At 43.3% G+C, this 27,547-nt stretch overlaps 1 protein-coding gene across 6 annotated transcripts; it reads left to right on the top strand.

The window, feature by feature from the left end:
- The first annotated feature begins 739 nt into the window (after positions 1-739).
- On the top strand, positions 740-27,154 carry hnf1ba (HNF1 homeobox Ba). 6 transcript variants are annotated; one of them, XM_029672505.2, is made up of 10 exons: positions 740-1,381; positions 4,001-4,200; positions 4,531-4,801; positions 5,179-5,426; positions 17,806-17,957; positions 19,381-19,507; positions 19,812-20,006; positions 20,304-20,422; positions 22,925-22,969; positions 24,866-27,154. In XM_029672505.2, the coding sequence occupies exons 1-10, from the start codon at positions 1,017-1,019 to the stop codon at positions 24,884-24,886; spliced, it is 1,743 nt and encodes a 580-aa protein (XP_029528365.2). In that variant the 5' UTR covers positions 740-1,016; the 3' UTR covers positions 24,887-27,154. The 6 variants fall into 6 exon arrangements, with proteins under 6 accessions (XP_029528365.2, XP_064880521.1, XP_064880520.1 ...); XM_065024449.1 differs by having other exon boundaries at positions 19,812-19,988; XM_065024448.1 differs by having other exon boundaries at positions 5,179-5,414.
- Positions 27,155-27,547: the final 393 nt, after the last annotated feature.

The raw sequence follows: 27,547 nt of genomic DNA on the forward strand, positions 1-27,547 counted from the left end.
ACTGTACCGACCAACTCTTCCCTAGTAGCCTACTTACTTTGTTTAGCTCTCCCCGTCCTACAGGTCACCGAACCTGCCCCATGATGTAGGCCCACTATGATAATCAGCAGCACCTGCTTGTTCGCCCCGTGAATCTCGTGCGTCCCCCAGCGTGCCATTGTGCCTCTGGAGCGTTTGAACTATGGCCATGATCACAGCGCTGATCTGTTCACGGAAGGGCTCCTCCTCCTCTAATGTTTATTCTGATATATATGGAAAAAGAACTCACTGTAAAAGGGGTTTAAAAGGGTCAGATATTATTATAGACTATAAAGCCCATGAGAAAGATATAGAAAACAAAAACACAAACCCAAGACTGACAGACCTTTTATACAGTAGGTGAATAATTTTGAATTTGTCACTTTGCATGTTTTTCTGTTGAATTTAAGGAGAACCACTAAAATAAACAAAGTTTATAAGATAAATGCTCTAATTAATAATATCGGATATTGTCTATCCAATATTATTATAATTACAATGTATTATTATTATCATTATTATTATTATTATTATTATTATTATTATTATTATTATTATTATTATTATTATCATCACAAGTATACCACCCCTCCTCTTTCACCAAAGTCTTTATACAACAGTCCGAAGTTCATGAAAGTTTTGCTGCTGATAAGCAGAGCCAATAAAAGCAACAGCTCTGCAGTGTAAACACTGTCAGGTCTACCTGCTTCAGTTAGTCAGTGCAGCCTTCTTCTTATGATTTGCATAAAGGCCCCATCAGCCAGCCCACAAATTACCATGTTGTATATTCCTTGCCCTCCGAAAGCATCATGGCAAATTATATCACTCTTCTCAACTGGGAAGTGAACCAGATTCTCCGAGCAGGTGTCAGGAGTAGGGAATTCACATAAACACTGGAGCAGGAGAGGAGGGGAGAACGGACTTTTTTTCTATTTTTTTAGATCTTTCTTCTCCCCAACCTTCCTTTCCCTTTTAGTTCAGAATACAACTTTTTTTTAATGTTCTCGAAAATGGTGTCCAAGTTGACATCTCTCCAACAGGAGCTCTTGAGCGCCTTGTTAGATTCCGGAGTTACCAAAGATGTTCTGATCCAAGCGTTGGACGATATGGACCCCAGCCCGAATGGCTTTGGAGTTAAGTTGGAGAATCTACAGATGTCTCCGCCAAGTTCTAAAATCAACGGAAATGATTCGAAGCCGGTATTTCTTACGTTGACCAATGGGCATAGTAAGGGCAAACTGTCGGGAGATGAGGGGTCCGAGGACGGGGACGATTTCGATACCCCACCGATACTGAAAGAACTCCAGTCACTTAACACCGAGGAAGCAGCGGAACAGAGGGAAGAAGTTGACCGAATATTAGCGTAAGTGAATAGAACTTTAAATGTTTAATTTCACACATTTAGGGATGTTCATTACCGAATGAATGTGTAGGGTATAGGCGCATAACCAAAATAATATTGTATTATTTATCTGGCTACTTATTTTAGATGTAGGAGTCATTTCAGTGCATTTAAAGCGTTTTATATTTAACATTGTCTGACAAATTAGGACAACAATTAGGGTAAATTAGGACAACAATTAGGGTTATCTGCCTGTTAAAGTTATTTCTTCCAGGAATAAATTTCAGACGTGTGGCCCATGAAAACTATAGCCTTCTTGCCTGACCGCAATACTCAGAAGTGTATCTGCACTGTGTCTGTATTTTAGAATGATGATAAAATTAGTGTAAAAACGTATTTTAATTTACATGTGAAGCGCTTGGCAATAGGTCTCAATGTTCCTTGTGTTAACAAATTAAAATAACGCGCCAGTAGTAATTTTCGCGTTTTAGTTACTAATTATCCACACGGGTTATTATTTTTTCCCTTAGCAAACTATAAACTTAACGAGATCTATTTATATTTAACTTACTCGATCTCTCTCACTTAGATTATATCTGGCAATGCAAGAAGAGAAAGTTCATTCACATCAACGTATTTGTTTATTACGTAGGATTCAATGTTGCACTAGATATGGGCTCTACTAATAATAATAATGTTCTGGCGAAATATTGCAACATATCTTAAAGCAAATGTTATTTTGTTTTATGAATGTAGTCTATAAAGGCCTTACTCTTTGTAAATGTTCATATTGTCTTAATTTATCTTCTAAAAGCCATTTATAAATGTTCATTCATTACGCTAGTAACATGATCAACTGGCCAGCAGAAAATCAAAACTAACCCACGTGTAGTTAAGTTATTATTAATTGTATTCTATAAATCATCAACTGAAAGATACACAGTGTCGTATGATTAGAGTGAATGGAGATCTGGTTATTCATTGTCGAAAGTTATAAACCAACATCTAAACCAATGTATAAACCCGCAGATTTAATTCTCCAAAACAAACAGTTGTGTGTAGATTTGCAACAATTACCCATGTGAAGTCCATACTTCATCTGAGATGTGTGTGATGGTATAGGATATGTAAGTGTAGTTTTACTATTTTAGAGCACGCTGCGCACATAGGCTAGGCCTTTTAAATAGTTTGAAATAAATGTTCTTTATCGAGATAAAGCGTCCTATTGCGTTGTCATCGATGGGTGCAATTCAATTGTGTTTATTATTGATATAATTGAAGCATTGGAATAATTCAGATGATTTTAAATGTATTCTTCGATAGTTGAATGCAATTTTGGATGGAAGCCTTGAACTGATCAATTTCTTCAATTTCTTATCAATGTATTATCAATTTCCTACATTTAACCAAACAACATGAATTTATTTGACCAAATAACTTATTTATTTTATTTGATTCATACTCGATTCTGGGATTATTTAGTCTGAATTTAATTAGGCCTATGGGCTTATTGTCCAAATAGGAAAATGTAGGCTATAACGTCAGTGTGTGTCAGACTCAGCTGACATAAAATTCTGCACTTCTAAACCAATGTACTCTAGGCCCTTCCAATTCGTGGAGTTTAGATTATTTGATAACCTAATTTGGTAACATTTGCAATATATTTCTGTATCCTATATCCTTGAAATCTCACATTCGCTATGAAATATTGACGTTTCAAAAACTGTGGATCAGTTATAGGCCAAGGTCTAGGATTTAGATTTCCTAATTTCTCAGTTTTGCCTCTTAGCTACAGTCAAAACACTGAATTGAAAATAGGCCTGATTCAGTGTATTTTCAGCTTATTGCATGTATTAGGAAACCACCGGCGTTGGAAAAAGTGCCCAATTGTCATACTTTAGTAAAAGTAAAGATACCGTAATAAAACATGACTCAAGTAAAAGTGAAAGTCACCCAGTAAAATACTACTTGAGTAAAAATCTTAAAGTATTTGGTTGTAAATATACTTAAGTATCAAAAGTAAAAAATAATTGCTCAAATATACTTAAGAGTAAAAGTATAAATCGTTTCAAATTTCTTATTTTCTTATTATATAAAAAAAAAGTTTTATGGATAGCCAGGGACACACTCCAACACTCAGACATAATTTACAAACAAAGTATGTGTGTTTAGTGAGTCCTCCAGATCAGAGGCAGTATAGGGATGACCAGGGATGTTCTCTTTATAATTGCGTGAATTGGACAATTTCCCTGTCCTGCTAAGCATTCCAAATGCATTCGAGAGTACTTTTGGGTGTAAGGGAAAATGTATGGAGTAAAAAGTACATTATTTTATAATGATTAACAGTCATTTATTAGGGTACTTAACAATTGTCCAAAACTTGGGGATAACACGGATAGCATCAGGCGAAGAAGTCTAATAGAATAAACCAAGGGAAATACATGCTTGTGCTGTAGCTAGGTGCTGTAGATTGGTTCGGAACTTATTTGGCCGATGAATAATACGTTAGATAACTGGTTCTATTAGTGTTAGTGCTAATGTAGCACCACAACCTATATACCATTATACACATAACGCTATTAGGGTTCCAATAGAACGAATAACATGTATTTAGGTTCTATGTGTTTTATGTAACCGCAGTGAGGACCCCTGGCGTGCCGCCCGAATGATCAAAGGCTACATGCAACAGCACAACATACCACAACGTGAGGTGGTGGATGTAACCGGGCTAAATCAGTCTCACCTCTCACAGCACCTCAACAAAGGCACGCCCATGAAAACTCAGAAGCGAGCGGCGCTCTACACCTGGTATGTCAGGAAACAGCGGGAAGTTCTCAGACGTAAGTTAATATTTGAGTTTCTCACACAGCCTTCGATACAGTTAGAGGCACAGAGGTGTGTTGGCCTGGGCGACATAATTCTAATGGCCATCCACAACACAATGTGCATGAACATAAATGTCATATCTCGGCTATGCATATGGTCAGAAACATTTTGCAGTAAGCCTATGCCTCAAATGTGTCTGATTTATCATTATGGCTTAGGCTACATACTGTATTGTGCAATTGTCCCTCATTAAATTATGTCTTATTTCTTCTTATTCTGTTGGTTTATTTTGTCTCCATTCCCCCCAATACAATATTTTATGTGACCTTGTTCTTATTTTTCAGAATTCAACCAGGCAGTGCAAGGTTCTGACAGCAATATGACCGAGAAAGGCAGTCAGGATCAGGTGCTGTTTTTCTTCCCAGAGTTCAACCCTCCTGGTCAGGGTATGGGGCAACAAGGGGAGGAGGTGGGTTCAGAACCCTCCTGCAAGAAAATGAGACGGAACCGTTTTAAATGGGGGCCTGCATCCCAACAGATCCTCTACCAGGCCTATGAAAGACAGAAGAACCCCAGCAAAGAGGAACGGGAGGCGTTGGTGGAAGAGTGCAACAGGTGAGGGGAGGAGGCTTTGGAGAATGAGAAAGTTGCACCTTTTTGCTTGAGTCCCAAATGCCACCCTATTCCCTATTTAGTGCACTGGTGCCAATATGTTTCTGGTCAAAAGTAGTGCACTATAGAGGGAATAGGGTTCCATTTGGGACACAGTTTTGTTCTCTCATTGAATAATTTAATGTTTGGCACATCTTATTTGATACTAACGCCATCATTACTGCAGCACATGGCCTTAGCTTAGAATGATTTTGACAGGTTTTAATGTCTCTCTTTGTTTACACTATCCAACTATCATTCCAATGCAACTATCATTATGTTTTTCCTTTGTTCTTTTCCATTGTATTCCATTGATACTATTTCAATCTCTCCTCCTATAGGGCCGAGTGTCTTCAGAGAGGGGTGTCTCCGTCTAAAGCTCATGGGCTGGGCTCTAACCTGGTCACTGAGGTACGGGTCTATAACTGGTTTGCCAACCGGCGTAAGGAGGAGGCCTTCCGTCAGAAGCTGGCGATGGACGCCTACCCCATATCCACCCACAGCATGAACCCTCTCCTGTCTCACAGCCACAACTCCCCACACCACCACAGCTCCCAGATCAGCGCATCCCCCCCTAGTAAGATGCAAGGTAGCGTCTCCACACCACATGCATATCACAGTACATTACTCTGCTATTATATCTAATATAATACTACACAACAATGGAATCATTCAAATGTGGTCTTTCCTCTTGCTGTACCTGTCTCATCCATGATCTGAGTGCATGTAATCACTATGACATCTTGATCAGGGACATGCCTTTGACAGTTAAAGAACAATGGTTGGCAAAAGCTTTGGATGATTTTATTTCCATCCCCAAGAGAGGGTGAAAAGTGGCAAGAAAAACAGTTGATGACATCAGGGAGAGAGAAGAGAGAGGGCAAGGGATCAATAAGAGTGACTTAGGGAGCTGAGCAAATGTCATTGTTATTATGATCTTTAAAAACACACTGAGAACAATCCACATTGTACCTGAAATCTCCACTCCAAATTCAGCAGGCAGGCAGGCAGGCAGGCAGGCAGGCAGGCAGGCAGGCAGGCAGGCAGGCAGGCAGGCAGGCAGGCAGGCAGGCAGGAGCAGGAGAGTGGCACAAAGAGCAGCAGTCCTGTGACAGGCCAGGGTCAGGGCAGGGTCACGGAGGGATTCAGCAGTAGCTGAACCTACAACCATTACTTCCACATTCATAAAAGCATAAGGTCGGTCGGTTGCTTGTGACTTTTTGGGGGATCCAATGAACTGACCATTTGATATCATAATGCTGTTTGCACTCAGTGCAATTTAGGCGTCCACCTTCGCCTCTATAAGACATAAAATGGAGCTGATATCTTGGCATAGCATTATCCTCAGTGCCATCGCTTACCACCATAAAAGCAATGATTGAAGAAACTCAATCAAAGCCTCGTGTTGTTCTTTCATGTTTGAACACGAGGTCAACTCTCTAGAAAAACAAGCCGTTTGCCTCGGGTTGCTCTTTTACCTTTGGTTATACTGGGCCCATTGGCCCATGCTCTGTTTGCTTGTGGTTTTTCCCAGCACACCTGACCAAGCATTGACCTCAGGTTGCAAAGTAAGGAGGTAGGTTCAGTGGTAGGCTTGTGTGGAGGTGAGGGAGAAGGGGCTGGTTTTAGAGAGGACGAGGGTAAAGGTCAGAAGCAGAAGGTACTTTGCTCCCCCTAGTCCTCGGTTGCTTGCTTACAAGGTGTCCTGCCGGCGTCCTGCCGACAGCATCAGCTGTTTTTCACTGTCAGCCCCTGGCCTGACAATAGCACCCCAGCAGGTTGCCTCATCGTGTTGCTAGGCCACGGCCTGTATTATGCATGCTTGAATGGACAATTAAAATCCTTGGCTACTACATCTCCCAGGCCTTCGATAAGGGGCTCCCCTGACTTCTCCTCTCTATACCCCAGCCTGGCAGAGGTCCCTATTGTCTGTGGTGTATTAGAAGACTGCAGTGACTGTAACCTAGGTTATTTTATCTCAGCTGGGCCTTGGGGAGGGCCTGTTTTAAAGCTCTCCTTACCTTTATGGGGCGGCAGTATAGTGGCTGAGGGAGGCTGGGTGCTCTGCAGACCAGAGCAGCAGGAGCTGTCCTCTGGGGTATTGGCTCTTTTCTGGCCAGACAGGACTGATGACCCCTTGTGCTCCAGCCTATAGAGAGGTTTGTGTGGGTAACCCCCTCCTTCAGCTATCGCCACTACAATAGTTACGTGTGGGAGGTCACTAAAGTGTCACATCAAAGAAAACCTCTTACTCCTGGAGTTTTCATTGATTCTCTTACTTCTGTTGATAAAGGTGAGGTAACTTGATTGGCCAAAACGGTCAAATAGTATTTTTTGGGGACAGACAAGGTTATTCTATCGTCAGTGTTTGGCAAAAGACCAAACAAAACAAATGTATATATTCTGTTACTAGTCACGTCTCAAAATGTAAATAGGTGATGCACACACACTGTTGGTCTAATCGAACTGTTTCATCAGCTGAATGATCCATTGTGTCTGAAGCCATGATACTTTTAGGGCCGTAGTTTCCCCTTGGATCATTCACTTAACCATACAACCTGTGCTTTTATAGAAAAGATGAGAACAGGCAATTGGAATTCAACCCTGTTCTATTACAAACAGATGCCAATACGTCTGTGTCTGTGTGTTTTACCATATTTCATGAGAGAAGGATGACGTGACCATACTGTTCTGTTGTTTATAGTTGTCAGGTTAATTTCTTTGAAAGAAGTGGAGGGTGCTTAACCAACGTGAGTCGAGGTGCAACCTAAAAATGTGATTATCATTGAAAAGGAAAAGGCGTAACGCTCAGTAACCATTAAAAAGTCATTGTTTTATTTTAAGTTAAAAGATTAATGTTTGGGTCACTTTGAGGGTGAATCTGAAAGCTGAGCATGGGGAGCAAGTTTCATACATCTCTCAACAAAGTATAGAGGTGGGAGGCTTTTCTTTTTTGTTGTTTCTGTCTGGGGTTCTAAATAGGACTTCTCTTTATGTTGACCTGCATCAAAGCTGAGATAGAAACGTTGACGGGCCAATCAGCACAAATAATTCAGCAACAGTAGCATCTTTTTCACCAGAATGTGCTAAGAGATTGAGTTGAACACCTGATAACCTGCTGATATCTCATTTGTCTGAAGACTATTCCCTCCTCTCACACGGCAAAGCCTGCTGATTCATGAATCTCCCACCTAATCTGACACACTGGAAAGGTTTTAGCTGTAAGATTAAGACGGCAGTGAGGGGAGTGTGGTTCAATATCTGGCAGACTGGTGTGATGGGCACGTTCCGTTCATTTGGTAATCCTCTGAAAACAGTGTTATTTGATTTAACAACAGTGAGAGTAAAACATCATATATTATAGGAGGGAAAAACAGTGAGCAGGTTGTGTTGCCTCAATGCCTTGTGTCACCCCAGGCTATGTGGGAGTTGGCCTGGCCGAGGGATAGAGAGGCAAGGCCTGCCCTATGCCTGGCCCGGCTCTGTCCACTGGGAGCCCCAGCCTGGTCAGAGAGGTACAAAGGCCTGCTACGTCCTGCAGAGACCCGGGAGGTCTCTCATATGCACTGGAGCTACAATTACCAGTGCCTGGGGATGAGGAGAGAGGCTTTGATATTACATGTGTCACACAGAGCACTGAAGCATTTTAAACCTGCTGTAACTCCCTGCTGCCTACTCTATCACTCCCCTTCACAGGGTTCTCACCCTCCCCCTGGTCTACTTCTAGTCACCCCTGGTCCAATACTCAGAGTGCTTGGCTATTGGGGTTGATTTAGCTCAAACACTATTTAAGATGACAATTTAGAGAGTGATAGAGGGGAGACCTTTTTTAGAATGTCAAATGTCAAATGGTCAAATGTCTTGCAGCCAGAAGGTACAGTAGTTGTTTCAATTTTGAGTTGCTTTTTTCTGCAATATAATGTCATCCTGTCAGTTATCCAAGATGGCGTAGCAGTCAGACGTCTTTGTCCTGTTGTGTCCCTTGTATATATCGTTTTTTACATATTTTTCTTCGCATATCTTTTAAAATATTTTTGCTAAACCTCAACATCTAAATACTCTCCTGCATCCCACCTCACCCAATGTAGCGTGGATCTGCTTTTTTCCCCCTAAAGTATCTATATTTAATTCGGATCTGGAATCCCTCAACTGAAGCTAGCCAGCTAACTACCAGTTATCAGTCAGCAAACCATTGCCAGCGGTCATCAGCTAACCTTCTGCTCGAATAGCTCTCACCAGTTAGAACAACATGACTCTAACCAGAACATAACGGACCTATTATTTTTATCCCCGGATTCCCACCGCAAACTGAACATTTTCATCTGGATCTTCACAACTAGCTAACCGCAAACCCGGATGACTACTCCTGGCTAGCGTTTCCATCCACTTAGCTTGAAGCTAGCCCGGCCAGAGCTCCTGTGCTACCACCGAAGCATACTCCTGGGCTACAATATCCGGACCCCTTCTACAGCCGGTATGGGGCATGGAACCCCGCAGATCCCCTACGACTGGAATACCGACATAATCTGCCCGAGGACTCCAACAGGCCCCTCAGGCGCGACGCCCGCTGAAGGCCCATTATACTAACCAGCTAGGCCTGCTAGCTACCTAGAGCTACTTGGAACCATGTTAATTCCACGACCGGTCTATCGACGTCACCGCATGAAGAGGCAAAAACAGACTTAACCCCATTGCGACGTTCCCCAAAGGCTAACTGTCTAGCCCCTGCTATCTGCTTGCTTGCTAACCCGGCCTGCTAACTGCTAGCCTGCCCCGGTCTACTAACTGCTAGCTTGTTTAGCCCCGGTCTGCTAACTGCTAGCTTGTTTAGCCCCGGCCTACTAACTGTTAGCTTGTTAGCACAGGCCTGCTAACTGTCTGAATCGCCGTGTCCCCAGCCAGCCCAACCACTCACTGGACCCATATTTATTTTCAATCTGTTTTCGATTTTTTATTCGATTATACCTTCCGGTAACCTGCCTCACCCAATGTGATATGGAATCGCTATTATTTTTAATTTTAGAATACATTCAAGAACCTCCAGAAGCTAACCAGCTAATTAGCTACAAGCTGTTTAGTCATTGTTAGCCACTGCTAGCGGCTTTTACCTTCTGCACAGCCAGCCCTGTTTTTAGCCTGGATAATACTCGCCAGTCTACCAGTATCGAACTGTCTCTCCACAACAACGCCGGATTCCTGCCGTAATCCCTGGACCACTACTTCTGATCTTCACAGCTAGCTTGCACCCAGTACCGAAGCTATCCCTGAGGCCCACCTCCCGGCCTACTCAGCTGTTCACCCGAACCCCACTCATACACGGCTAGAGCCGAATACTCCACCGGATCCTTGCTGTAAACTCTGGACCTTGGCTAACGCCACTGCCACGAAGTTAGCACCAGTTAGCCGTGAGCCAGGCACATCTCCCTGCTAGCAAACTAAATTCTACAATACCTCTTTCGCCATCTGGCTTGGATTCTCTGTCGACATGGCCCCCCGCCGCACCACCACGACTGGTCTGACTGGTCTGAGCAGACCCCCCCTACCACCCCCGAGCTACTAACTTTAAACACCGTGTCGCCTGCTAGCTTAGTGGCGGCTTCTCTGTTCCATCTACTGCTGGCCCCTGGACACTATGATCACTTGGCTACATAGCTGATGCCTGCTGGATTGTCCATTAATCACGGTACTCCATTCTGTTTATTTATGTTTTATCTGTCGGCCCCAGCCGCGAACCTCTCTGCCTAGTCATCGCCATTTTACCTGCTGTTGTTGTGTTAGCTGACTAGCTGTTGTTGTCTCACCTACTGTTTTAGCAAGCTCTCCCAATCAAGACCTGCGATTACTTTATGCCTTGCTGTATGTCTCTCTCAAATATCAATATGCCTTGTATACTGTTGCTCAGGTTAGTTATCATTGATTTAGTTTACAATGGAGCCCCTAGTTCCACTCCTCACACCACTGATACCTCCTTTGTCCCACCTCCCACACATGTGGTGACCTCACCCATTATAACCAGCATGTCCAGAGATACAACCTCTCTTATCATCACCCAGTGCCTGGGCTTACCTTCGCTGTACCCGCACCCCACAATACCTCTGTCTGCACATTATGCCCTGAATATATTCTACCACGCCCATAAATCTGCTCCTTTAGCCGCACCCTCATCCTACTCCTCCTCTGTTCCTCGGGTGATGTGGAGGTAAACCCAGGCCCTGCATGTCCCCAGGCACCCTCATTTGTTGACTTCTGTGATCGAAAAAGCCTTGGTTTCATGCATGTCAACATCAGAAGCCTCATCCCTAAGTTTACTCACTGCTTTAGCACACTCTGCCAACCCTGATGTCCTTGCCGTGTCTGAATCCTGGCTTAGGAAGGCCACCAAAAATTCTGAGATTTCCATACCCAACTATAACACTTTCCGTCAAGATAGAACTGCCAAAGGGGGAGGAGTTGCAATCTACTGCAGAGATAGCCTGCAAAGTTCTGTCATACTTTCCAGGTCTATGCACAAACAGTTCGAACATCTAATTTTAAAAATGAATCTCTCCAGAAATAAGTCTTTCACTGTTGCTGCCTGCTACCGATCCCCTCAGCTCCCAGCTGTGCCCTGGACACCATCTGTGAATTGATTGCCCCCCATCTAGCTTCAGAGTTTGTTCTGTTAGGTGACCTAAACTGGGATATGCTTAACACCCCGGCAGTCCTACATTCTAAGCTAGATGCTCTCAATCTCACACAAATCATCAAGGAACCCACCAGGTACAACCCTAAATCTGTAAACATGGGCACCCTAATTACATTATCCTGACCAACTTGCCCTCCAAATACACCTCTGCTGTCTTCAATAAGGATCTCAGCGATCACTGCCTCATTGCCTGTATCCGCTACGGGTCTGCGGTCAAACAACCACCCCTCATCACTGTCAAACGCTCCCTAAAACACTTCTGCGAGCAGGCCTTTCTAATCGACCTGGCCCGGGTATCCTGGAAGGATATTGACCTCATCCCGTCAGTTGAGGATGCCTGGTCATTCTTTAAAAGTAACTTCCTCACCATCTTAGACAAGCATGCTCCGTTCAAAAAATGCAGAACTAAGAAGAGATATAGCCCTTGGTTCACTCCAGACCTGACTGACCTCAACCAGCACAAAAACATCCTGTGTCGGACTGCAATAGCATCGAATAGTCCCCGCGATATGCAACTGTTCAGGGAAGTCAGGAACCAATACACGCAGTCAGTCAGGAAAGCAAAGGCCAGCTTTTTCAAGCAGAAATTTGCATCCTGTAGCTCAAAAAGTACTGGGACACTGTAAAGTCCATGGAGAACAAGAGCACCTCCTCCCAGCTGCCCATTGCACTGACGCTAGGTAACACGGTCACCACCGATAAATCCGTGATAATCGAAAACTTCAACAAGCATTTCTCAACGGCTGGCCATGCCTTCCTCCTGGCTACTCCAACCTCGGCCAACAGCTCCGTCCCCCGCAGCTACCCCCCCACGCCTCCCCAGCTTCTCCTTTATCCAAATCCAGATAGCAGATGTTCTGAAAGAGCTGCAAAACCTGGATCCATACAAATCAGCTGGGCTTGACAATCTGGACCCTCTATTTCTGAAACTGTCCGCCGCCATTGTCGCAGCCCCTATTACCAGCCTGTTCAACCCCTATTATCAGCCTGTTCAACCCCTATTATCAGCCTGTTCAACCCCTATTATCAGCCTGTTCAACCCCTATTACCAGCCTGTTCAACCCCTATTACCAGCCTGTTCAACCCCTATTACCAGCCTGTTCAACCCCTATTACCAGCCTGTTCAACCCCTATTACCAGCCTGTTCAACCCCTATTACCAGCCTGTTCAACCCCTATTACCAGCCTGTTCAACCCCTATTACCAGCCTGTTCAACCCCTATTACCAGCCTGTTCAACCCCTATTACCAGCCTGTTCAACCCCTATTACCAGCCTGTTCAACCCCTATTACCAGCCTGTTCAACCCCTACTACCAGCCTGTTCAACCCCTATTACCAGCCTGTTCAACCCCTATTACCAGCCTGTTCAACCTCTCCTTCGTATCATCTGAGATCCCCAAGGATTGGAATGCTGCCGCGGTCATCCCCCTCTTCAAACGGGGAAACACCCTGGACCCAAACTGTTACAGACTTACTGTATATCCATCCTGCCATGCCTATCTAAGGTCTTCGAAAGCCAAGTCAACAAACAGATCACTGACCATCTCGGATCCCACCGTACCTTCTCCGCTGTGCAATCCGGTTTCCGAGCCGGTCACGGGTGCACCTCAGCCACGCTCAAGGTACTAAACGATATCATAACCGCCATCGATAAAAGACAGTACTGTGCAGCCATCTTCATTGACCTGGCCAAGGCTTTCGACTCTGTCAATCACCATATTCTTATCGGCAGACTCAGTAGCCTCAGTTTTTCTAATGACTGCCTTGCCTGGTTCACCAACTACTTTGCAGACAAAGTTCAGTGTGTCAAATCGGAGGGCATGTTGTCCGGTCCTCTGACAGTCTCTATGGGGGTACCACAGGGTTCAATTCTCGGGCAGACTCATTTCTCTGTATATATCAATGATCTTGCTCTTGCTGCGGGCGATTCCCTGATCCACCTCTACGCAGACGACACCATTCTGTATACTTCTGGCCCTTCCTTGGACACTGTGCTATCTAACCTCCAAACGAGCTTCAATGCCTTCCAACACTCCTTCCGTGGCCTCCAACTGCTCTTAAACGCTAGTAAAACCAAATGCATGCTTTTCAACCGTTCGCTGCCTGCACCCGCAGCATCACCACCCTGGATGGTTCCGACCTAGAATATGTGGACATCTAGAAGTACCTAGGTGTCTGGCTAGACTGCAAACTCTCCTTCCAGACTCATATCAAACATCTCCAATAAAAAATAAAATCAAGAGTCGGCTTTCTATTCTGCAACAAAGCCTCCTTCACTCACGCCGCAAAACTTACCCTAGTAAAACTGACTATCCTACCGAATCTCGACTTCGGCAATGTCATCTACAAAATAGCTTCCAATACTCTACTCAGCAAACTGGATGCAGTTTATCACAGTGCCATCCGTTTTGTTACTAAAGCACCTTATACCACCCACCACTGCGACCTGTATGCTCTAGTCGGCTGGCCCTCGCTACATGTTCGTCGCCAGACCCACTGGTTCCAAGTCATCTACAAGTCTATGCTAGGTAAAGCTCTGCCTTATCTCAGTTCACTGGTCACGATGGCAACACCCACCCGTACCACGCGCTCCAGCAGGTGTATCTCACTGATCATCCCTAAAGCCAAAACCTAATTTGGCCGCCTTTCCTTCCAGTTCTCTGTTGCCTGGAACGAATTGCAAAAATCTCTGAAGTTGGAGACTTTTATCTCCCTCACCAACTTAAAACATCTGCTATCTGAGCAGCTAACCGATCGCTGCAGCTGTACATAGTCCATCGGTATATTGCCCACCCATTTTACCTACCACATCCCCATACTGTTTTTTTAAATTTTATTTACTTTTCTGCTCTTTTGCACACCAGTATCTCTACGTGCACATGTTCATCTGATCATTTATCACTCCAGTGTTTATCTGCTAAATTGTAATTATTTACTCCTATGGCCTATTTATTGCCTACCTCCTCATGCCTTTTGCACACAATGTATATAGATTCTTTTTTTCTCTACTATGTTATTGACTTGTTTATTGTTTATTGTTTACTCCATGTGTAATTCTGTGTTGTTGTCTGTTCACACTGCTATGCTTTATCTTGGCCAGGTCGCAGTTGCAAATGAGAACATGTTCTCAACTAGCCTACCTGGTTAAATAAAGGTGAAATTTAAAAATAAAATAAAAAATCCTGAGGAAGAAAGATTTCTTAATCTCAAGCTATATTGAGAGCATTTTTATAATATCCCAATAACACTGCTGGCCGCCCCACTGGTGTCCCAGAAATGGAGCCCTTCTCCTCCGTCCAAATTACCAATAGCCTCACACCAACTAGACGACGGAAGCCTTCCTTAATGGGATTAGGGTTCTCTGCAGCCAGAATTACTGCCTGACACAGGGAGACAAAACTGGCTAGAATAGCACCTCACTCCCTTGACACTTTACAGGTTGCCCAGCTTGGAGATAAATGCCTGTTTATGAGTCCTCTGCCATTGTGAGGCTATGGTGGTTATGGGCCCAATGGAGTGCATTATTGTCCTGTAGCGGTGTTAATAAGAGTGGGGGGTTGCTAGTGTGTTGTTCAGGAGAATATGAGCTCTGTCTGTGGTTCTCTTGTGGTCTGCCTGGAAAGACTGGACAACATGTTAGTTGTTAGTGGATGAAATACAGTCAAGATGAAAATGATAAATTCTTTGGTCTGATTTAGTTGTATTCCCCAGGCAGTAGATCATGTTTTTGCTAAGGATAAACTTTATTTTGGGTGAGATATGATGTTCCATTATTTTATGGCAGACATATGGTGCTTGGTGTCCCCGGTCTGTTACTGTCTGTGACTATCTGGGACAGTGGCAGCCAGGGCGCTCAGTGTGACATGCGTGGGTCAGGGACAGAGGGCCCAGGGATGATCTGGGATCTGAGAGTAAACACTGTCCTAAATGGCACCCTATTCCCTACATAGTGCACTACTATGGACCCTGGTCTAAAATAGTGCACTATATAGGGAATAGGGTGCCATTTGGCACTGGCCCAGTGTCACAGCCCACTGCTCTGCTCTGCAGGGGGGAGGGAGGGAGTCTCTGTGTGAGACTGAGACTACAGGATAAGAATGTGTTTGACATTGGTTGTAATTGTGTAATGTTTGCTCTGTTGGGGGGCCAGGATTGGCAAACATCCATTTGACAGGAGGAGAGCAGCATTCCTTTGGCCCCCGGTGGCGAATGGAGGTGGGAGACAACAAGGGGTCTAGACACGGGATTAAGAGATGATGGGTCATTCAGTGATGTCACAGAATTCAGTGACTAAGTGTTTGGAGAGTGGAAGGATAGGTGAGAACATGACAGGGTTCCCTATTGATGACATACTGTACGTAGAAGGCATTTCTTCACTTCCATACCTTTACCTGGGCACAGAGAGATCCTTTCCATGCTGGGTGGGAATCACTGTGCTGCCATATTTATAGACCTATCCAAGGCCTTTGATACTGTTGACCATCCCCTACTCATTTAAAGGTTGTCTGAAATGGGCCTCGACCAGGTGTCTTGCAAGTGGTTTTGGAACTATCTGCCAGACAGAACACAATGTGTGCTTTCTGATGGTGTTAATGTATCTGGATATTACTAAAGGTGCCCGTCATGGGTCGATTTTGGGACCTGTCCTCTTTACTATTTATATAAATAATATTGGTCCATCTGAAAAAACCTGTAACATTGATCTGTATGCAGATGACACTGTTATGTACGCTATTGCCCCTACGGCTGACTAGGCTATGTTGGAGCTGCAATCTGATTTTGTTGCCTTGCACAAAGCCCTTGATGATTTCAAATTTGTACTTAATGCAGGAAAAACTAAATGTTTGCTGCTTTCTAATTCTCATAGAAGTGCTTCAGATGGCTTACACATTTATGCATTGGCTGGTTCTTTCATTGAGCAGGCTCCCGCTTATAAAACAAATATATGGCCTTTTGGATTGACAATAATAAAACATACAGATGAGCTAGTTAAGAAGCTGAGATGTAAAGTAGGCTTCTTTTAAAGAAACAGATCATACCTCTCCCTAAACAGCAGGAAGCAGATTGTAGTCAACTTTCCTGACAGTTCTTCACTATGGTGACACCATTTACCAGAATGCAACAGCCACTACTCTTCAACTTATGGAGGCCATCTACCATAGTGCCCTTTGCTTTATCACATGACAGTTTTAACACAAATTACTGCATCCTGTATCAAAAGGTTGACTGGTCCTCGTTAAAGTTTATTACACTCTTTTTGTTTCAAATATCTACTACACAAGCTTCCAACCTAGCTCACTTCACTGTTAAACTGTTAAGCTTCCAACCTAGCTCACTTCACTGTTAAACTGTTAAGCTTCCAACCTAGCTCACTTCACTGTTAAACTGTTAAGCTTCCAACCTAGCTCACTTCACTGTTAAACTGTTAAGCTTCCAACCTACTTCACTGTTAAAATAAAAAACACGAGACACCAAACCCGTTCACAGGGATGGTTATCTTTCAAGGTTCCTTTAGTACGCACCGATTTAGGTACATCTGCTTTCAGTTTTAGTGCACCCCATTTTTTGGTATAGCCTACAAAACTCCCTACATTTTGACTCTCTGGTGCCTCTAGGGCAGTTTAGGACTTGAATGTTGAATGGATTTAATGAGAATTGCAACTGTTTGGATTGAATGTAAATAATTGTATTTGTGATGTTTGAAGCTGTAGTGTTGATTCTCTAATTTGTAGTTTATTTTGTTTTTATTGATGATGTTTTGTTTATTGTATTATTGTCCTCCGGGTACCATTGTAAATGGGTTCCCCTAAATAAAAAAAATGGTGTATGAGTTCATAAAGTCTAGGACTGGGGTTATGGGGGGCTGGTGTACGGTGTATTGTAAACACTGAATGGCCTTGGCTGAGCTGGGCTGATAGCACCAGTGGAGGGGTCAGTGTGTTTGTTTGCTCTGCTCTCCCTGTCTGAGTCAAAGAGCAGGTGAGTCTGGTGGGTTGGAGCGACTGCTTGGACACAGCACACTTAGTTATACTGAGAGGCCTGCTACCGTCTCTCTGCCCTATATACTGTTATCCTGTGTGACACAGATGTTGTTAGTTCAAGAAACAAACTCTAAATTTATCTCACTCTTTCTCTTGTCTCCTTCTCTCCCTCCCCCTATCTCTTCCCCTCCATCCCTCTCTCTCTTCCCCACCATCCCCCTCTCTCTCTCCCTCCCTCTCTCTCTTCCCCACCATCCCTCTCTCTTTCTCTCTCTCTCTCTTTCCCTCCCTCTCTCTCTCCAGTGCGGTACAGCCAACAGGGACCCGGTGAGGTCAGCTCCTCGACGACCATCAGTCACCACGGCAGCATGGCGACCAGCCAGTCGGTGTTACAGCATGTGTCTCCGGGAGGCTTGGACCCCAGCCACAGTCTGCTGTCACCTGACGCCAAGATGGTGAGTAACACACCTGGGCCCTCCTAGCCTCTGATTAGATAAGGACCAGGGCTGCGTTTAACATGAGGTACGTTCCAAATGGCACCCTATTCCCTCTGTACTGCATTACTTTTGTCCAGAGTCCTATGGGCCTGGTCAAAAGTAGTGCACTATATAAGGCAATGGGGTGACATTTGGAATGCAACCATAGACATATAAAGCAGGTCCCTGAGCCAGACTCCCATGGAACAGTATGTAGGGAACAACAGTTAGAGCATTGTGCTGCTCTCAGTGGAAAGTGGAGACAGGTGGCAGGCCATGGCTGAGGCCTAACATACAGTACAGCCTTCACCACCATAGTGAACTGGGCAGGTCCAGAGCTGAGCCAATAAACTTGACAAAGAAGCATTCTGAGCTTATTGATTAAATGCCCTGTAAAGAGAAGTGGAGGGTGGAGCGCTCAGCACTGCTTGCTCTGCCTGGGAAATGACGATAGCACTTGATTATGCTCAATGTTTTTTCTACTTTCAGAAAAGGGAGCTAGAGGGGAGAAACTCAGCCCTCTGTCCTATTCCAATATTTGATTGGTGAAACTTGGCCAGTACCGTACATGCAGACATTTCTAACTCTTGAACGCTTGTCCCAAAAAACAATTATATCGTATTCTTAGGATCAGAATAATAACGATATTATGGCACTAACCAGATTTGTGTTGTTTAAATCCAACAAAGTTGAACATCACAATCTTTATTTAGTGAGAATATCCCTGATGATTCATAGTGCATTTATCATTATCTCCTGTCAGTAGGAAGTTAGATTTTTGTAGGGTCAGTATAGGGAAAAGGTCAGAGCAGACAGTTTGTTATCTATGGGCACCGTACAGGTGACCGTACAGATGACTGTCTAAGTCCCAAATGCAACCCTAATCCCTATATAGTGCACTATTTTTAACGAAGACCCATAGGGCTCTGGTCAAAAGTATTGGACTATATAGGGAATATAGTGCCATTTGATAGAGCAGCTGGCAGGAAATGTGAAAACAGTCACGTGCATGAACACACACACACACACACACACACACCCACACGCGCACACACACACACACATGCATACACACTACTACTTTCAATCTGTGCTTTTACGTTTCATTATTGGATTATTTTGTATTTATTTTCTACTCATTGTTTGCTCGGTGTAGATGACTGGAGTTACACAAGCACAGTGTTAGACAAAAGCAGCAGAACCAACTCAACATTTATCTGTGTGAACTGCATTGCTGAGAGCATCTGGAGCATCTGGTTTCACTTCTAAAGTGATCGCCATGCTTTACTATATACCCTGATTTAACCATCCTTATATCCAGTTAGCATGTTAGATTTAGGATATTGTCAGTACTTGGTCCAGAATGGTGTCACTAAGTTTCTTAGTGTGTCTCTCTCTCTAGATGTCTGCGTCAGGTGGAGGCCTGCCACCTGTGAGCACGCTGACCAACATCCACAGCTCCCACCACACACACCAGCAGACACAGAACCTCATCATGCCTCTCTCTGGAGTCATGACTATCGCACAGAGTGAGTCAACCAATCAACCAACCAGCCAGTGCTCTGTATTACCCATGTCTCCACAAATGATACTCTTAATGTAATAACTGTCCATTTATTCTCCTCTCTTTATGTACATATTCTCGTATGACCTCTATGTTCGTATGTACACAATGGTTGAGCTCCAATTGGCACCTGAATCACTATATAGTGCAATGCTTTTAACCACGCCCCATAGTGGTCAAAAGTAATGCATTACATTGCGAATATAGTGATGCTTGTATTGTCATGCTTTAGATATGAGCCAAATAACTTAAGTTCTATGTGGTTGTAGGTCTGAACACGTCGCAGTCAGTGCCTGTGATCAACAGCGTGGCGGGGAGCCTTGCAGCGCTGCAGCCGGTGCAGTTCTCCCAGCAGCTCCACAGTCCCCACCAGCATGGCCTGATGCAGCAGTCCCCCAGCCACATGAACCAGCAGCCCTTCATGGCCACCGTGACTCATTCACACAGTCAGTACCTGCCTCTTAGTAAGCACTAAACGGTTGCTAATGCCATGTCATAGATGGGATATAATGCCAATATAGTCTTGTCCCAGATATTTGTCGGCTGTCTTGCCAACACCTTTTCACTCATTGACACGTCATGTTTAGCGTGACAATTCCATAAGGAGTTGACAAGATATCTTAAAACGACATTTCAGCATGTACAGATGTAGCCTAATCCTAACCCTAATCATAAACCTAATGCTAACCCATTAATAAAGGTGAATCTATTGGGGTAAAATTAACAATGAGACGTTCTCTCTATGTCTTTGTCTTTGGCAGTGTACCCTCATAAGCAGGAGCCACCGCAGTATTCTCACCAGTCACGGTTTCCCTCAACCATGGTGGTGACAGACGCCAACAGCCTCAGTACTCTCAGCTCCATGTCATCCAGCAAACAGGTCAGTCAATAACATGACTCAGTCTCACCTAACACAGGCCACAATCAGGCCCCCCCCCCTCTACCCTGGCCCTGACTCAGTCAATACAGTCTCCCCTCTCTGCCTGTCCTCAGTGTCTGTCCTCAGTGTCTGTCCTCAGTGTCTGTCCTCAGTGTCTGTCCTCTCTGTCTGTCCTCAGTGTCTGTCCTCAGTGTATTAGAGCATGTGCATGTATAATGTTAGTAATAATCCCTTTTCCTGCTCTCTGGGAGATGTTTGCATACATTCCGGTCATAAGCTACATTTAAACTAAGATAGTTGGTTGTAAATGTAAGTTGGAAAGCTTGAAAATGAATTCCCAGCTTGCTGAGGCTTTGTACTGTATCTTGTGCAAGCCTCCCATTAGAGATTTGATTGATCAATTTCTTTATCTACTAACACACCACATCTTCCTCACAACCGACACACAACCCCCTCCCCAAACTGAGCACTCACTAACAGTAGGCTGATAGACTAGGATAGATACAGTAGGCTGACAGACTAGGATAGATACAGTAGGCTGATAGACTAGGATAGATACGGTAGGCTGACAGACTAGGATAGATACAGTAGGCTGACAGACTAGGATAGATACAGTAGACTGACAGACTAGGATAGATACAGTAGGCTGATAGACTAGGATAGATACAGTAGGCTGATAGACTAGGATAGATACAGTAGTTTGATAAACTAGGATAGATGCAGTAGGCTGATAGACTAGGATAGATACAGTAGGTTGATAAACTAGGATAGATGCAGTAGGCTGATAGACTAGGATAGATACAGTAGGTTGATAGACTAGGATAGATATAGTAGGCTGATAGACTAGGATAGATACAGTATGCTGATAGACTAGGATATATACAGTAAGTTGATAGACTAGGATAGATACAGTAGGCTGATAGACTAGGATAGATACAGTAGGCTGATAGACGAGGATATATACAGTAGGCTGATAGACTAGGATAGATACAGTAGGCTGATAGACTAGGATAGATACAGTAGGCTGACAGACTAGGATAGATACAGTAGGCTGATAGACGAGGATAGATACAGTAGGTTGATAAACTAGGATAGATGCAGTAGGCTGATAGACTAGGATAGATACGGTAGGCTGATGGACTAGGATAGATACAGTAGGCTGATAGACTAGGATAGATACGGTAGGTTGATAAACTAGGATAGATACAGTAGGCTGATAGACTAGGATAGATACAGTAGGCTGATAGACTAGGATAGATACAGTAGGTCAATAAACTAGGATAGATACAGTAGGCTGATAGACTAGGATAGATACAGTAGGTTGATAGACTAGGATAGATACAGTAGGCTGATAGACTAGGATAGATACAGTATGCTGATAGACTAGGATAGATACAGTAAGTTGATAGACTAGGATATATACAGTAGGCTGATAGACGAGGATAGATACAGTAGGTTGATAAACTAGGATAGATGCATTAGGCTGATAGACTAGGATAGATACGGTAGGCTGATGGACTAGGATATATACAGTAGGCTGATAGACGAGGATAGATACAGTAGGCTGATAGACTAGGATAGATACAGTAGGCTGATAGACTAGGATAGATACAGTAGGTTGATAAACTAGGATAGATACAGTAAGTTGATAGACTAGGATATATACAGTTGGCTGATAGACGAGGATAGATACAGTAGGCTGATAGACTAGGATAGATACAGTAGGTTGATAGACTAGGATAGATACAGTAGGCTGATAGACTAGGATAGATACAGTAGGTTGATAGACTAGGATAGATACAGTAGGTTGATAGACTAGGATAGATACAGTAGGTTGATAGACTAGGATAGATACAGTAGGCTGATAGACTAGGATAGATACAGTAGGTTGATAGATACAGTAGGTTGATAGACTAGGATAGATACAGTATGCTGATAGACTAGGATAGATACAGTATGCTGATAGACGAGGATAGATACAGTAGGCTGATAGACTAGGATAGATACAGTAGGTTGATAAACTAGGATAGATACAGTAGGCTGATGGACTAGGATAGATACAGTAGTCTGATAGACTAGGACTCGGGTGGCAGCGTAGCCTAGTGGTTAGAGCGTTGGACTAGTACCGAAAGGTTGCAAAATCGAATCCCTGAGCTGACAAGGTACAAATCTGTCATTCTGCCCCTGAACAAGGCAGTTAACCCACTGTTCCTAGGCCATAATTGAGAATAAGAATTTGTTCTTAACTGACTTGCCTAGTTAAATAAAGGAAAAATACAGCAGGCTGATAGAATAGGATAGATACAGTAGGCTGATAGACTAGGATAGATACAGTAGGCTGATAGACTAGGATACAGTAGGGCTGTCTGAAATTGCACCTTATTCCCTACTTAGTGTACTACTTTTGACCAGTGGCAAAAGGGAATAGGGTTCCTTTTGGAACGCACACTAGGTGTGTGAGTTGTGATTGTGTGTTGACTTGTTTAATCCCTGTTACATTAGGATTCTACCGTAAACAAGATGGTGCAACTGGGGGGTCTCTCCTGGGTAAATACTATTTTCTTAGTACGGTCACTTAATAAAATCACTTAGTTTTAGCCTGAGTGCCAGTATGTTTGTGCCATCATGCCAACTATGTTTGTCTTGAAAATGACAGCAATGGAGTTGGCAAGAGCACAAACTGATCTGGGACCAAGCTAACTTAGTTTAACTGGACTGGCTCAGTGAATTCATCCAAATGGGATGTGTTGTTGTCCCAAAGCCAAGACCATTCTACTGAATATTTGTGTGCAATATACCATATTTTGCGTAGTAAATGTGTGTGCTTTCCATGACTTTATAGGCATAAATTAATGTTTATACAGACTGATACAGGAACCTTAACTCACATAATCAAGACACACTACCCTTCTTATGCATGTAAAGTCAATGAATGGCAATATGAGATCAGACCAATGAGATTTGGATTAATGCAACTTTTATTTATTTACTTAACGGTTTCACAGCTAATGTTTTTGCCTGGCTCTGCCTTTGATGCTGGGTTTGACGCTAGTACTCAGTTCACTCTGATTTTGTCAGAGCATGTGGACCACAAATCTCAATCATTGGACCAAGGAGTCGGGTGTATGGACACTCCTCAGAATTCTTATTTCCTTTGAAAGGCCGGACCAATCAATCACCTGTGCCCTCATCCTGAACTTAAATTGATTAACGATGCCTCCTTTCGCTTTCCTCTCCATTGGGGAGAGAGAAGGCTGGCCGATCCCTGGCCAGACTTAGTCCCCTGATCAGGAAATGAACCCCACTGGTAATCAAAGTTCAGGAGGCTTGTGTCCTGCTACTTACTTCCCTGCTATTGTGGGGGGTGGTCTATTATGGGGGGTCTTTTTTTGTAATTACAGCTCTTCCTCTTTCCTACTTCTCCCTGGTCTCAGTGATCGCTGTAGCCTGAAATGCCTTCCTCTGTGTTTTGCTTTCACACGCTCAATTTCCCACGCTGCCTGAGACAGAGCACTCTACATCGCCCGGGCCGCAGCACTGTCACTGCTCTTTGGGTTGATGGGCTGAGATGTGGCAGATGCTCCGATTGGCTTGAAACCTACTTGTTCCCTTGATAGAGTGGTTTAACTAGATACTGACTGGCTGCCTTTGGTTTGATATATGTAGGACCCATTGTTCTACATTGACCCTGTGTAATGTGTTGAGTAACGAGACCTAAGACGGCCATCAGTAATGTTTTTTCAGAGCAATGCAAATAAACCTCAACATATTGGTTTCTAGTTTTGAGCTATGCTTTGATGGTATCATGGTATACTTGTAGCTTTATAGGTGGACCCGCATTTAAACCAGACAGCATTTAGACAGCTATTAGCTAGCAGGCTCTCCCAGGCTGCCTCTCGTCTTATCAGGCCTTTATTTGGACTTGGTGGTGCAGAGAGACCAGTAGGCTCTTCTTATGACATGACCAACATGCTGAGGCTTTATAACTCTCGTATTTGCTGAGGACCCCCCTCTCCTCTCACCCCACGTTAAACTTACCTCCACTTAGAGCACAGTGTCTAAAGACTGTGGTCTGAGCAGCTGTCCACCTTTATCAGGTAGGGCTGTTTGCTGGTCAACTGCCTCCACCCCTTGAGAGAAAGGAAAAAATAAATTCCACAAACAATCTCCAAAAGGCCATTTGAATGTAAACAAGGCTTTTCAGAGGGAAGCGGAAGAAGAATGTGGAATGTATTTGGTCAGGTGTGGCGTAGGTAGGCCGTTTACATCCTATCTGAATCGGATACCCAGGGGACTTTAGAAATGGGACCTATATTATCATGACACCACAAATTATAAACATCCTCACCAGAAAATAGTTATTGTGTTTTTGAATAGATTTATTTGTGTGATGTACTCACTCTGACGTTTGTTTCCCCTTTCTCTCGCTCTCTCTTTTTGCAGTGTCCTCTTCAAGCCTGGTGAGAGTACGCACCTGACTTCCTTGGTGCCTAGCAACAGGAGCACATTTTTCCACCGTCTCACTGTGGTAACTGTGACAACTCCTAATAACTGTCAACAGTGCACTGGACAATGAGTCAGTCAACAAATCCAGAGTGGCGGAGGTGGAGGGCGGGAGGAGTGAGAGATGGGGAGAGAAACAAACACTGCAGGTTTGCATTAATAGACACCTAAATGAAGGGAGGAGGAACTGAATATCCTCTGACACAGAGGATCAACAAGGATGTATGATTTTTCACTACAACCAATTTTGTGAAAACAGTATTCATTTCTCTAACGAAACAAATGGATCTTCACATTATGCCTGACACGCGGTGGTATGTAAGAATAAGACTGGTGGAGTGGATGTCCATGAAGAACTAACATGATACTGTGATCTGATGTGGAAAGATGAAGACATATGGATGCTGAGTTGAGAGGACACAATCAGCCTCAGTCGGCACAGCTATGTTGGGCTGTGGTGGGGAAGGAGTGTATGGGGGACTGAGTGATTCCATCTAGCCAAGTGCCCACTCATAATGGCAGATCTGAATAATCTGTTCCCCACTATACTGTATATTATCAACATCCATGCACAACTATCAGAACTACTGGATGACAATCATATTAACCTTGTCCTGAGCAACTGTATAGTTTTTTGTAGATATTTCATATACATACATACCTGTTCTGTTTGAAGGAGTCTTCCATGTTGGTTTTTCATAATGTCATTTTCTGTACTGAACAGTCAATAGTGCCAATAATTAGAACTTTGTTTATGTGTCTAAAGGATTTCAACATTTGTTATTTCCCAACACGGGGGAAATATAATAGACAATATATTTGTATTTTTTATTTGGTTCCATTTTTAAACTGTGATTGAAAGATATGACAATCTTTAGAATTTTTAAGGACTATGCAATGTGCATATGAAGTGCATATGAAGCCCCAGAAGACTGAAACGTGTACAGTACTCCACACTTAGACAGAGGAATTTATGAGACGCCCCATTACTCTATGAACTTAATGACCCCCATGTTGTTTCTGTTGTCAGAGCTGCCCACAACACGACACAAAACATTACACCAAAGTTGTATTCTGTTTTTATATACATGTACAGTACATCCTGTATATACAGTAGCCAGAAATTCAGTTGGAAACTTTGGGTGTTTTTCTTTCACCCGTTTCCCATGTTTCGTTCTGAAGAGAGAGTCAGCGTGCCATGACATCATAAACAAAGTCTGCCTTGTGGGAGGGTTGACTCAAATATTCACTGTATGCCATCAAACCTAGTTATAGCTTTGTCCCAAACCCTATTCCCTGTATAATCCACTATTTTCGGTAAAAAAGTGTTGCACAAAATAGGAATAGGGTGCCATTTAGGATACACACATAGTCCCAATCCCTTGCCTGCCTGCCTGCCTTCCTGGGAGATCTCTCTCTGACTGATGCTTGCTCATAGGGTTCAGGTGAACTTCAGGAATGGGACTTTAGCCTTCCCAGGCTCCATCCCCTCTCCTTCCACTTCCTCATTCCCAACGTTTCCTCATTTAAAGACACATATGGAATTGGAGCGTTTTAAAAACATATATTCTCCGTCATAAATCATAACAGGGACTCCCCCCTGTGATAATGACAGTATTTGCAAGCAAAACAGTGATATGGGTCTTGCAATTTGTGAAGGGGTGGAAGATGAAAGCGCCTCTTGTTGTGACAGCAACCTTTGTAATCAGGCTGGATTCCACAGAGGTTAAGGAATGTTATGGAGAGTTGGACAGCCAACCACACAAACAATATTAGTTACTTTTGCAACCCCAATCCACCAGGGGGGTCCAGAAAAACAACCACAGGTTACAAACTATCAGGTTTTTATCATGAGTATTTGTGTAGCCTGCATTTGACTGTCTGTTTGTTTTCTGAATAATTATTTTTATATTATATTTTCTAAATGGAAGTCATACCCTCTCCACCTCCATATTCTGGTGTAGGCACATACAGACTCCCTTTCAATAGGTCACTACCTTGTTATTATTGTGTACTACCTTGTTTCAATTTGTTCTAAACATACTAACCAGAGGGCATGCCATCTAACCAGAGGACATGCACGGCCACCTTCAACTGTAGATGACAGACAAAGTGATTTTCTCTTTGATGTATTATTTTTGTATTAAATGGAAATCAATCTTTTAAAATCATTATTTATACTTTCTGAGAAAATGTCGATATTCAAGTAAAGCTTTTTTTCAAAATGAATGAATCAGTGTTGGTCAGTGTTTTCTGTTTTCGTGTGTATTTACAGAAAGGTTCTATTTTCTGATGACATAATAACCCACTGGGCACAGACATCAGTTCAACATCTAGTTTTGATTTACTTTTGGTTGAGTTGTCAAATAACCTGAATTCAACGTGAAATCAACAAACAATTTCACCAATGTCATTGGATTTATGTTCAAAGTTGTGTGAAAAAAAGACAAAATTCCCTTAAATGTATTACTTTTTTCTAATCCAAATCAGTTTTCCATAATGATTCAATATCATCACATTTCATTTTCTTGTTAAAATGATGTGGAAACAACATTGATTCAACCAGATTTTGCCCAGTGGGAAGAGTGGTAAACAGATTTTGCAATACATTGATTCTTCCTC

The sequence above is a fragment of the Oncorhynchus nerka genome, linkage group LG11, assembly GCF_034236695.1.
Source record: "Oncorhynchus nerka isolate Pitt River linkage group LG11, Oner_Uvic_2.0, whole genome shotgun sequence".
Lineage (NCBI taxonomy): Eukaryota > Metazoa > Chordata > Actinopteri > Salmoniformes > Salmonidae > Oncorhynchus > Oncorhynchus nerka.

What these genes read in the sequence shown, in the direction of transcription:
- hnf1ba (XM_029672505.2), top strand. Translation starts at nt 1,017, where the DNA reads ATGTTCTCGAAAATGGTGTCCAAGTTGACATCTCTCCAACAGGAGCTC. An exon ending in CAGTCAGTACCTGCCTCTTA is followed by an intron (nt 20,007 to 20,303) that starts GTAAGCACTAAA and finishes TGTCTTTGGCAG; the next exon opens with TGTACCCTCATAAGCAGGAG. An exon ending in AACTGGGGGGTCTCTCCTGG is followed by an intron (nt 22,970 to 24,865) that starts GTAAATACTATT and finishes CTCTTTTTGCAG; the next exon opens with TGTCCTCTTCAAGCCTGGTG.